The sequence below is a fragment of the Nematolebias whitei genome, chromosome 12, assembly GCF_014905685.2.
Source record: "Nematolebias whitei isolate Nwh7 chromosome 12, NemWhi1, whole genome shotgun sequence".
NCBI classification, from domain to species: domain Eukaryota; kingdom Metazoa; phylum Chordata; class Actinopteri; order Cyprinodontiformes; family Rivulidae; genus Nematolebias; species Nematolebias whitei.
In genome coordinates this window covers 26001625-26014046 of record NC_056509.1, presented here as the reverse complement: position 1 = coordinate 26014046, position 12422 = coordinate 26001625, and the positions used below count along the sequence as shown (strand labels likewise).

At 39.2% G+C, this 12422-nt stretch overlaps 1 protein-coding gene across 1 annotated transcript in view; it reads right to left on the bottom strand.

Moving 5' to 3' along the window:
* Positions 1-1578: 1578 nt before the first annotated feature.
* evlb (Enah/Vasp-like b) overlaps positions 1579-12422 on the bottom strand; it is a gene marked incomplete in the record, with an annotated part of 67529 nt that continues 56685 nt past the window's right edge. Inside the window, 8 exon segments of the mRNA XM_037685338.1 lie at positions 1579-2511; positions 6312-6369; positions 6533-6593; positions 8139-8196; positions 8300-8351; positions 8430-8469; positions 8642-8739; positions 8841-9088. Coding sequence (XP_037541266.1) covers positions 2474-2511; positions 6312-6369; positions 6533-6593; positions 8139-8196; positions 8300-8351; positions 8430-8469; positions 8642-8739; positions 8841-9088 — 653 coding nt within the window.

Below are 12422 nucleotides of genomic sequence, written 5' to 3'. Positions count from 1 at the left end.
CATCCATCCATCCATCCATCCATCCATCCATCCATCCATCCATCATCTTTACTTGCTTCTTCCTTTCCGGGTCACAGGGGTCACTGGTGCCCATATCCAGAAGTCACATTGGACAGGTCTCCAGTCCATCACAGGGACACATAGAGACAAACAACTATTCACTCTCTCACTCACACCTATAGGGACAATTTAGAGTCACTAAACATTACAAACATGCATGGTTTTGGTCTGTGGGAGGACTATTTGCTAAATAAAAACAAGAAAAGAGTAATAAGCGATTGCTTCCTTCCTTCCATCCCCTTTAAAGTCAGTGTCAACTCAGATGCATTTTTATTGACAAGTATAAGTCATAACGATTGTCACAAATTCAACAATTTCCCTAAACATCCCTAGGAGTTCTGGTAAATCCATCATCATGAAATGAAAGAAATATGGGACATGTGTAAATCTACTCAGAGCAGGCCGTCCTCACAAACTGAGTCATTGTATAAGTGGAGAATAGTGAGAGACCACCGAGACACCCTGAGCACTCTGAAGGAGTTACAAGCTTCAGCAGAGATGGAAAAGACTGAGCAAATAACAGTTGCCATAGCAAATCAATTTTATCTGACATAAACAAAGCTAGAACTTATATTTACTCATATTGAGTTTAAGTTTGTGGTAGAAGCTCAGAGTCATTTCATCACAAACTGTCGCTTCGTCCCTTCTCATTATAAGATTTGATTGCCATTGATTTTTATTGATTACAATGTGTAGCAGGACTCTCTTGCAGGACAGCACAGTGGCAAAGTTGGTAGAGCTGTTGTCTCTCACCAAGAAGGTTGCCGGATCGAATCCTGGCTGGGAAACTTTCTGGGTGGAGTTTGCATTATCTCTCCAAAGCTAATTGAACAAATCATTCTAAAAAGAATAATCAGAGCTTTATCACATTCATACACTGATGGGACACACATCGGAGGCAGTGAGGGGTTCAATGTCTTGCCCAGGGACACCAACATGTGACTGCTGGTGGAATCAAACCCCCAATTTTCCCATTGGAGGACGACCACGCTAACCACTCAGCCACAGCTGGCCCTGTCATGGACTTGGACCTGTCCAGGGTGTCCCCCATCTCTCGCGCAGTGACTGCTGGATATGAGCAGGTGCAGATAATAGGCAGATGGATCTATAATTATTCCCATGAAATATTTGGGAAATCCAATAATGCTCAGGTCATCTGGACAGTTTCTTGAGCGAAACGTCTCTACAAAAAAGAAACTGTCCAGATGACCTGACTGAGCATTATTGGATTTGGTACCTGGATGACTGTGCATGAACTTCGTTGCTTTATTTGGGAAATGTTTCTGCAGAGCATCATTTCCAGACACAACCAGGCAGCTCTCGGGGTACACACACTTCTCTGCAGCAGAGGCTGTAATTTATGACGCCTGTTCAAGAAGAACAAAAGCAGCCGGCGGGCATCAAAACACACCGAACAAGCACAAATCAAGCGAGACACATCCGTTTATCTAAGACATCGTTCACAGTTTTATTTGATTTCTTTTTGAACTTTGTGTGTTTTTCCTTTATTTTCTGACCAGGAAGCACTTTGTCATAAAAGGAGACAATAAAATGAAGAATACGTCACCATATTCCTGCAGCCCATAAACCTTTTTATGAACATGATCACAAACGTGTGTGAATTTTGTATACCATCTCATTTTATTCTCCTTGTTTAGACGATTGTAATATCCAAATAAGTTCATTCCATTCTTGGTTTCAGGGTAAAATCCTGTCATTTCCTCTTAGTTAATTACTTTAACCTTAATAATAGTATTATTATAATTTTACGGCCATGGTTCCTCACTGTGTTGGCGAAAAGAATAAAAAATAAATAAAATCAAAAAAAAAAAAAAAAGACTGAGGTCAGCTGATGAGAAAAAGGGAACAGGAAGTGTTTGCAAATATAGCTCAAACAAAACTAAATAAAGTAACATAAATATATATAAAAATACAATGATGTGCAACAAAAGTAATATTATCACGTTAGAATCATTTCCCCCGTAATACCATACACACCACTACAACTCATAACATTACACCGACAAACATAAGCTTGATAGTAATGATAATGAAAGTTATAGTAATATAAAAATCAAACGGAGGGGAAAAAGGCTAAACCATTGAAGTAAATTGCATTTAATAGTTTTCCTTTGGACCAAAGACAGGAGGCAGACCAGAACAGATAGACAGAAGAAAACAAAACAGAGTAATCAGTGCGAGAGAGTGCCCCATTCACATGTTTCTGTCAGAAACGAACAAACCAGATGCTACACAGACACGTCTGAGGTGCTACAGTAACGTCGCTCCAACACCACAGCTGAACACGATGAGTAGATGTCACAGTTTGGGCCTCTGTTCCTGACCTCTCCTCCTCCTCAGGGCCTCGGCAGCTACTGTAGGGGGTTGAAATAAGTGGCTCGTGTCTCCAAGATTATGTCGTGCTAACTCGACTGAGTTCAAGTCTAAGGGCTGTGAGGGAGAAGAACAGGTGGGAGAACGTTAGCGTCATGAACGACAGAGTCAGGAAGGTGGAGAAACTTCAGGAGCAGATTTATTAAATGGACTGAAATTAAATCAAAAGTAAGAAACAGAATCTGCACATTTTTCTCATATTGAAGGTTTATGTGTCCTTAAATGGTTTGTGAATGGCTGACAACTCCCACACGTTTGGTTTCCTACAGGGGGGGTCTGCAACATGTGGCTCTGGGGCCACATGCGACTCTTTAGTCTCTCATCTGTGGCCCTTTGAAGCTTTGACCAAAACTAACGTGATATTTAGTTTTATTTATTATTTTTATACCCACAACTGAAAATGCTAGTTTTGCAGTTGAAAATGCAGTTTTCTGTCAATTTTCTGTAAATTTGTGACGGATAATACTACTGTATTTTTCTGCCTATAAGTCGCAGTTTTTTGCATAATTTGCATGCCCTGCAACTTATACACTGAAGCAACTTATTTATGCTTTTTTCTCCATATTTATAAACCAATTTTTTGGCTGAGATATGACCGTTCTCATTCATTCTGACTGAAAATATTGAACACCACCATTTTCAGCCGCTAGATGGCACTCGAGTAGTATTGGCATGCCGTTGTGTCACGTAATAGGTAAAAATGGCCATGAATGACACAGTCGGCTTGCCAAAGTGGCCTCCTTCATCCAGCTCTGGGATCATGCCTGGAGCAACCGTCAAATCAGCTTCATTTCGCTGCGCCGCCCCGTCGAATTTAAGCTGATTTGACCATTAAAGTGCATTTATTAAGGAAAAGTTCAACTGAGACAAACCTTCACTATAAAGTTGAGCTAACAAACAATTGTTTTAGGTGTTTATCTTGTTCAATTTCTTCGAAATTGAACAAGATAAACACAAAGCGCAGTGTTCCTCCTTCCTGATTTCCTCTCTCTGTGCACTCCTGGAGCACCAAGGCAGCGAATACTTTTGAAAAACTGTTGATTTGACCGTCAAAGTTCATTTATTAAGTTAAAGTTCATTTATTAAGTCAAAGTTAAGCTGAGATACACCTTTGCTATAAAATTGAGCAAACAAATAATTGTTTTAAAGTGTTAATCTTGTTAAAGTTCTCCAGTGCATGCTCCCGCGGCCTCCATTTGGCAGCACATCGATTTTTGGCACAACACCGACCCACATATCCGGGCGGTCAGCGGTGACGCGTAACAAACACGACGCGGCAGCGGTGACGCATAATAGATGCGACTTATACAGAAAGCGACTTATTTATGGTTTTTTTTCCCACTTTATTAGTCATATTTGAGTGATGCGACTTATACAGCGGTGCGACGTTTACGGCGGAAAATACGGTAATACAAGGAGCAAAACATGTTGATTACATTTAGCTACTTCACTTATCCAACCTCCAGGCTTACAGTGGGATCCTTCTCTAAAATAAATAAATAAATCAATAACTTGTCCAGCAAAAATACCGTTTTTTTTCTGTACACTTTAAATTCATGTTTTATTACTTAAAAGTGGTATACTTAATTTTAAATTAGATAAAAAGACTCACATAAGCCTGCAGAGACTCAGTATAAACATTTTATTCCTATTTTTGGTCTTTCCTTTTGCCCTAAAAAGTAAAAATATCAATAAATGTGAAAACTGGTTATATATTTTTAGTTTTATAATGTCACTCCAACTGGCCAGAGAAGCTTTCTTCTAACGATCTCTAAGTGGCCCATGGGCCACCACTTGATAAGCAGGTTTTGCAGCTCCAGACGTTGTATTTAGTGAGCGAAGTGGCAGAAATGGCTCTTTCAATCAAAAAGTTTGCAGACCCCTGACCTACAGAAACAGCCCAAGTGACTGAAAATAGGTCCATCATGTCGACATCCATTAAAGAGCTGTTTGGAATCAAGACGTCCGACACTTTGGATGTATTTGTACATATTTACATTGAGGCTTGTTGAGTAAAGTACGCAAAAGAAACAATCTAAATTAAATAAAAATTAAAGTCTTGCTGTTCTTTTTAAAATATAACAAATGAAACAAATTCAGACAGAGATTTTACTTCTTCTCTGCTTTATTTACGTTGAGTGCATACCCACATTTTAGAACTGCATTTCAATATATCTGGAAAACTACTGGTCTAACCTCTTTCAAAATGCACCATTTGATATAGTTCAGGATAATCTTTTAAACTTAAGTCCGTTATTTTAAACATGCTTCTAAAAATATAATTATGACCTCTGTAACGTGTTTTTTAAACGTCTAAGTGAAGTGCGTTCTCATAGAAGAATACAAGAATGTCTAACCGCAAGGTAAATATTTCCTTAGCCCAAATACATGACATCTAATTGTTTATTTTTTATTTCTATAAATTCAAATACATGTCTGGAACAATGTCACACAATGAAAATAGTGTGACTCTTAGCTTGCACATGGGACTGGGTTAATTTTCAGACCCAGTCCCTTATTAGACTTTTAAAAAAATAAGTACATATTTAAATAAATAAAATTAATTTTTTTTTACAACTACCAATACACATCTAAAATAAACAATAAAATTATTTCTACACACAAATTTATGCAAATAGGGTGAAGAGAAAACAAGAATAAAGTGGAAGGAAAATATTTACTTTTTTTTTTTTTTTTTAATCTCTTAATTTTTTCATGTTTGTTGCCACATCAGCCTTTTTTGTTAGAAATTTTTTAAAAAAAGTGTTTTTTTTTTCAAGCTCCTTGAGCTCATCTGCATTGTTGGGTCTAAACTCAAACTGCAACAGATCCAGCTGTTTGGCTTATGTTAGATATGTGTCTTTAATCATTTCACCTGTGATTTGAAAAATTTTAAATCAGCTAAGTTTTATTGCCGCTGGCAAAATATTCAAAATCTGACGTCCTCTAAAGACAAATAGTCCAAATGATGTTTTTTCACCTTGCTGAGCTCAACTTTTCTCTTTAATGATGCTCCTGTTTTAAATTCACTTTGCCACCTCTGGATCGGGACCATCAACACAGTCAAAAATAAAAACTGATTAATGAAATATGTGTGAAACCTAAAATATTTTATTTCTCTTGTATTTAACAATGATACCACTTCATTGGATCTGATTGCATTTTTTTAAAACTTATACACCAACTGTGTTTGTTGGCCACAAACAGTCATAACAGAACCATTGTGTATATATATATATATATATATATATATATATAACCAGGCAGTCTTTATGGGCAAACATGATTTTAAGACACAAAATAATTTAATAATGTTTATGGTTCTGGACACTTTACTAACATGAGTGAAGATGGGGGTCCAAAACTTATAGTCTAATAGAAATTTATTTATCATACGCAGAATAATTTTAGTCTTTTAAGGTTCATAAGTATTTGATTTGTAATCAAATTACAATTAAAATTCATAGAATTGTAAAAACATGGTGTATAGATATATGTACATGGTTTTTTTTCCCCGCTTTGGGGATTGAAGTCTGCCATGTTTGACCTGTAGTGTGCGTTTTTCCACCCTTCTAAATGGATTATTTCAAATTTAGACATTCAGTTTTCCAACATTATTCATCATTTTGCAAAAACTATAACCTCATTGATCCACTGGCATCGTTTGCTCTAAAGTGAGCAGCTTTAAAAGGACTAAAACTAACTCATTGCTTGTGTTCAGACTTGTGTGAAATGAGTGTTCATGATGAATCTAGTGCGACCTGCTGGTTAAAGCTGCTCGAGCGTTCAGTCTGAACAGAACTCATTTTCTTCTTACTACCATGATTATTTGGATTATTTGGGAAAATCAAACGTACCATCAATTATTTCATCCTTAACTTTGTGCAATTCACGAAACACCTCGTCCAAGATCTCCTATGGGAGCAGAAACACACACAAAAGAGAAACATCTGTTTGCATTAGACATACACGGAAAACAAACCTGAGAGTTTATGTTAAGGTAAATGCCAAAGTCAAGCAGCGTTCTGAGTTTCACCTCTGTGCAAACATGAAGATAGTTCAGTCTGGTGAGTTTTACCTGTTTCATCCTATCCAGGTCTAACGAGTCTGTGTCTCCGCCACTCCCTGCAGGTCGTACCCTGCAGGATCAAAATAATAAACATAACTAGAGAAATTGCATTTCCTGAGAAAATGCAGTGTGAATGCTTATTGCTGAAGAACTTAATGAAAAACAGCTGAAATTAGCTAAAAACATGCCAAAATGTAGCTGAAATGGAAGAACAAGCCTAATTTAGCACAAGAAAGCAGAAAGGACACATATTTCCTGAACTAGATTTAAATAAGCAGAAATGAGCACAAAACTAGGAAATTAGCTAAAAAAGTTGCAATTGACCAAAAATAGCTGAAAAGTAGCTGAAAAAGGCAGAAAAAAAAAAACTATCAGAAGGAAGTAAAAGGAGCTGCAATGAGCTAAAAGGTGTGGAATTAGCAAAAAAAAGCTAAATTTAGCACAAAACAGCTAAAGGGTAGCTGAAATAGCAGGAGAAGCTGAAACTAGCATAAACAAATCTGAGAGGCGCATAACAAGTTGAAATTAGCAGAAAGAAGTTAATTAGGCTGAAACAGCAGAAATTATCATGAAAAACTTGAATTTATCTGAAAACAGCTGAAATTAGCTAAAATTGATAAAAGAAAAATAGCTGAAAAGGTAGAAAAAGCTTAAGTTAGCACAAGAAAGCAGAAAGAACACTTTTGCTGAAAGAAGCAGAAATGAGCACAAAAAGTGGATACTTTCTGAAAAAAAGCTGAAATTAGAAAAAACAACAGTAAAGTAGATAAAAAAGTAGAACTAAGCTGAAATTAGAAGAAGGAAATAGAGAGAGCATTTTTTTGTTGAAAAAGACTGAAAAAAGTTTAAATGAGGGCAAAAAAATGTAGAATTAGCTGAAAAAGCTAAACTTAGCATAAAACAGCTATGGTATATAGTAGCTGAAAAAGTAGCAAAAGCTGAAACTTGCAGAAATAAGCTGAAAGGAGCATAACAAGTTGAAATTAGCCAAAATAAGTTAGAAGAAGGGCCCTGTGATGGACTTGCGACCCGTCCAGGGTGTACCCCGCCCCTCGCACAGTTATTGCTGGACATGGGCACCGGCGACCCCCGTGACCCAAATTGGAAGAAGCGGGTAAAGAAAATGGATGGATGGATGGATGTTAGAAGAAGCACAACAATGTTGTAGTTGGCAGAATAATCTGAAAGGAGTGCAAAAGAGCTGGAAAAAAACAGCTGAAATTAACTGGAAAAAAGTTTTAAATTGCACAAGGAAGCTAAAAGAAGCTGAAGTAGAACAAAATGTGAAAGGAGCAGTAAAAGGTTGTGAACAGATCTAAAGATTTGAAGGAGGTAAAATGATCTCCATTCATTTTCTATGAGGAAAAAATGGCAGAAAAGGCTAAATATTTCAAAAAGCCAAAGTCGCACCAAAACCAAAAGTCATAGCAGGATTGTCCTGAAAGAGCTGAACGTTTTGATATGATTTGTTGAAATAGCAACAAAACTGTGGAACGAGAAAGATGCTGAAAAACATATGGAAGAAAAATGGATCACAATAGAGTGAATGCTTCATAAACATTCAGACGCGTTCCCTTTTCACTGAGGACTGAGCTGCAGAGCTGTCAGCTCTTACCTTGAAACCATTGACCTGTCGGCGGAGTTAGCCCGGTCCCAGGGCTTCTTAGCACCATCTGTGTGGCAAACAGTCGGACAGAATAACGAGCAGTAAACCTGATGGCCTCCTGTGCATTAGCTTTGATCCTGACACGTGTTTGTGTGCAGTTTTAGGTTTACCTGTTGAGTTCTGTCCACTTCGAGTGCTGGGGGACGGAGAGTTTGGATCGTCCTGGAGGAATACAAATAATCATCAACAATTTGCTCATCTCTACCTTCAGCACTTCATAAATGCTTTCAGCTCACTCACATTTTGGCCATCCTCGGGCTTCTCTGAAGCTGCTTTCCTTCTGGGGAGAAAGAAGAAGCCTCAAATAAGAACACAAATCTGTATTAATGGAAACAGGTCCACAATGACGATGAGATGAACTCAAGTGTCATGATGATCAAGATATGAAGTCTAAACTAAGCTGAATGCAACAGCAGCAAGCCGAGGCTTATTTCACAGCTGGACGCTCTGACCTTCGAGCCAGGAGAGCGTTCATCTCCTCCATCAGTCCTCCACTCCCCCCACTCGTTCGGTTGGCATCATTTTTGGCGCTCGAAGAGCTCTCCTCAGGCTGAGGAGACAATCATGGTAGACCCTGTGTAAGGTTTCATCCAAACCTCAAGGCAGCAGCAACAACAACAACAACAACAACAACAACAACAAGCCTCCTACTCTTTGGACTCGTCGTAGTTTGGCTCCAGCGATCATCGCAGCGAGACCCGTGGGTGCAGGAGCCTCGTCCTCTTGGTTGCCTCCTCCTATAGGCAGGGGAGGAGGGAGGTGAGGTTGAGGAGCCCCCGCTGTTGGTGGCGGTGGGCCTGGTGGGGGTGGCGGAGGAGGAGGACCCCCCATGTTCACTGGTGGAGGTATTACTGGTGGGGCCACGGAGAGCACAGCAGGGTGGCCTTGGAAAGGAGAACCTGGACACAAACATGAAAAAAACAAAGTACTTTTACTTTGATGAGCTGCGTGACGTTATGGAGGATTCAGGTTGTTGTTGTTTACAATACAGTAGTCCCTCGCTCTATCGCGGTTTGTGGACTTACAGTCCATAATATTTTACAGTACAAAAAAATGTACAGGACACATGGATGTCAACTTGAATATTACTCATGTGATTTGGATAGTACTGGAAAGTACTGGAAAGTACTGTACAGTATAAAGGTAACAAAAAAAAAACAACAACTTTGAACAGCTGTTGCCATTTTGTAGTTTTCTCTCAGTAATCCTCCACTTTACTGTATTCCTGCTCATAACAACCACATTTCCCAGAAGGCAACAGGGCCCCGCCCAGAAGCCTCTTTGCTTCTGCTGAAAAACCAGAGGTAAAGTTTTGATCTGAGCAGGTGCAGAGAAGCTGCATAGAACTCACCGAACCGGAGCAGAACCAGACCTCCAGACCCATGGGTGAACCTTGAGAGCTGGTAGCCGGCCCACGAGGACCTCAAGCGAAGACGCGCACCGAAAGGTCCTGCGCTGTTTCCGTAGCCCATTGGGACTTTTTTCATCCAGACTTAGAATCAGATAGACCACCTACGGTCCCGCGCCGGCCAACCCAAGGCCCCCCCCCCCCAAATAGCACTTCAGTACTCAAAAGCCCCTTATCCACGGGTCTTTTTGGTACTCCTATGTAACTAGTTGTGGCCGATTGCGGGATTTATCAACAATGCCTCTAGTGGTGGAACCCACCCCATTTTTGGGACCTAAATCACTGAGGTCCCAGGTCTGGTTCTTTTAGGGTCTAGTTGTGACATCAGCGCACTGTAGGTCACTGATTGGTCAGGGGGCGTATTCATTGGTGGAGGGCGGAGATTCAGTCTTCCACCGGAAATCACAATCCACCATTTTCTTTTTCACCCGCATAACAGACAACAAGAAATCGGAGGAGCTTATTTTGGAATATTTTATAAGGTAAAACAAATAATCATGGCACAACCGTGGTCGAATGCTGAAGTTCAGGCATTTCTCTGTTTGCTGGCCGATGAACAAGTGCAGCGCGAGCTAGATGGAACGAAACGAAATAAAAAGATTTTTCAAGAGGTGTCTGCGCAGATGGCGGTGCAGGGCTTCCATCGCACACCAAAGCAAAGAGGAAAGCTTAAAAAACTAATAGTTGATGGTGAGTGTATTTTATTTACTTTAAGCATATTTCCTTTTCCTCATGCAACCGTTTCTTTGCGTTTTCTGAAAGTACTCTGAACAAAAGAGGCTGACGCGGTTACGTCGTCATTAGTTAGCATCATTGCTAACTGTACTCTGTTGCTGTTTTTCCACTCTTATTTTGATGCAGAAAGTCCCACTGAAGATGAAGGTTCGCCAGATTCTGCTTTTGACTGTCCAATCCTCCCCGCTTCTGACCCTTCCCGACCACACCAGCTCCGAGTACATCTACACCACCGAGTACATCTACGCCACCGGGCAACACGCAGCAGAGCGGCACCAAACAGCACCCGTTACTAGGTAAGAAGCAACAATCGTGTTTAACATCACATTGATCATGTTGATATGAATGTTGTTTTGTTTTTGTTGTAAAACACCTTGCATGTATTCAAACTACTTGTTTATTCAGTTGTAATGGATAAATGTTAAATTTAGTTATTCATTTATTACTTAAACTTTCATTTATGAAGTTTATTATTGAAATTATACAGGGTGTAGTGATTTTTGTTCAGATTAACGATGCTCTGTTCTTTTTCTAAATTAGCACAAACCGTTGTAAATGACTACATGTAGTTTATTTATGCCCACCTGCTTACTATCATTAAAGTACTAGACTGCTTTATGAACAGAATCATTTCTGATCTTGTAAACAAACACCTTTTGAAATTAGCAGGAACTTTAATGTAAATAATTTATTTAAAAAACTCTACCTGTACTTCATCATCTAACAGCCATTTTCTTGTGTGTTATTCCTAGGCAATAGAAAGCGCAGATCAACAAGTGCAGCAGAGAGCTTTGTTTCTGCACATACTGAACAAGAGGAGATGAACCGGAAGCAGAGAGAGGAACACTTCCATTTTATTTGTGAGGATGTCAAAAAAGCAAGGCAAGAAGAAGCTGCAGCAGCGAGGAAGCAGGAGAAGGCAATTAGGAGGGAGGAGATGGCCTTGAGGAGAGAGGAAGCAGATGTTCGCAGAGAGGAAGCAGCACAGCGAAGGCAGGAGGCTGAACAGAGTGCTGCTTTCAGTCAGGCACTCCTTGGGGTGCTGGAATCCATTGCCCGTTCCATGGCAAACAGACATGTTTAAAAATATTTAGAGTAGATCATAGTTATCTATAGAAATGTAGATCCTGCAAGGTAAGCCCACAAATAGCCAAACGTAGCTTGTTAAGTTTGCATATATAATTAGTGTATAATTGTTTTTTTTTGTACAGGTCTTTATTTCTAATAAAAGAAACATTTTCAAGTCTTGAGCTTCCATCTGATCATCAAAAGTGAAGTGCTTACAGTGTTTTTTTTACGTCAATAGTGTAGGATAAGTGAAGTAATTGTTTTTTACCTGTAACAATGCTGGTGAAGATTCTCAGTTATCCTTGACACGGCAAATCCCCCCCAAAACAGATAAAACAAAACCACAGGACTTTTTTTAAAACTGAAGACATTTCGCTAATCATCCGAGGAGCACTCAAAATTCAATGAAAAAAGGAATCTGGGATTAAAGTTATAAAGCTGTGGTGTTCTGTAAGCTTGCTGGAGATTGATCTGCATGTGTCAGTCTCCATAATACAAGCTTACGGCACACCACAGCTTTATAACTTGAATCACACTCCTCGTTTCATTAAATTGAGAAAGAGCTTCGGATGAAAAGTGATACATCTTCAGTTACAAATAAAGTCCAGTTTTTTATTTATGTATTTTTTTTGGTTTTATCTGTAATGAGTACTGAAAAACGTAACCATAATACAGAATGTCCATGTGTTGTAAATGAACATTGCAGTGGAGTTAAAAAGGTGTAGGACTTGTGTAATCTACGTTTACAATCATCCTCATTCAGGAGGTTTTCAGTCATTGCATGTCAAACACCTCGGCCATGATGTCCATCCTGTGGATCCAGCAGCTTCTGTGTCTTTTTCACCCAAGGTCAAAAATTCTCTCCACGACTTTCACTGTGGTACAAAAGAGCACTAACTTAATATTACTTAACAGCACTTCAATGATGAAGATAATTTGCGACAGCTTAATTTAAAGAGCTGCGTGGTAAGCATAAACTCTTTCAGAGTTTATGCTTACCACGCAGCTCTTTAAATTAAGCT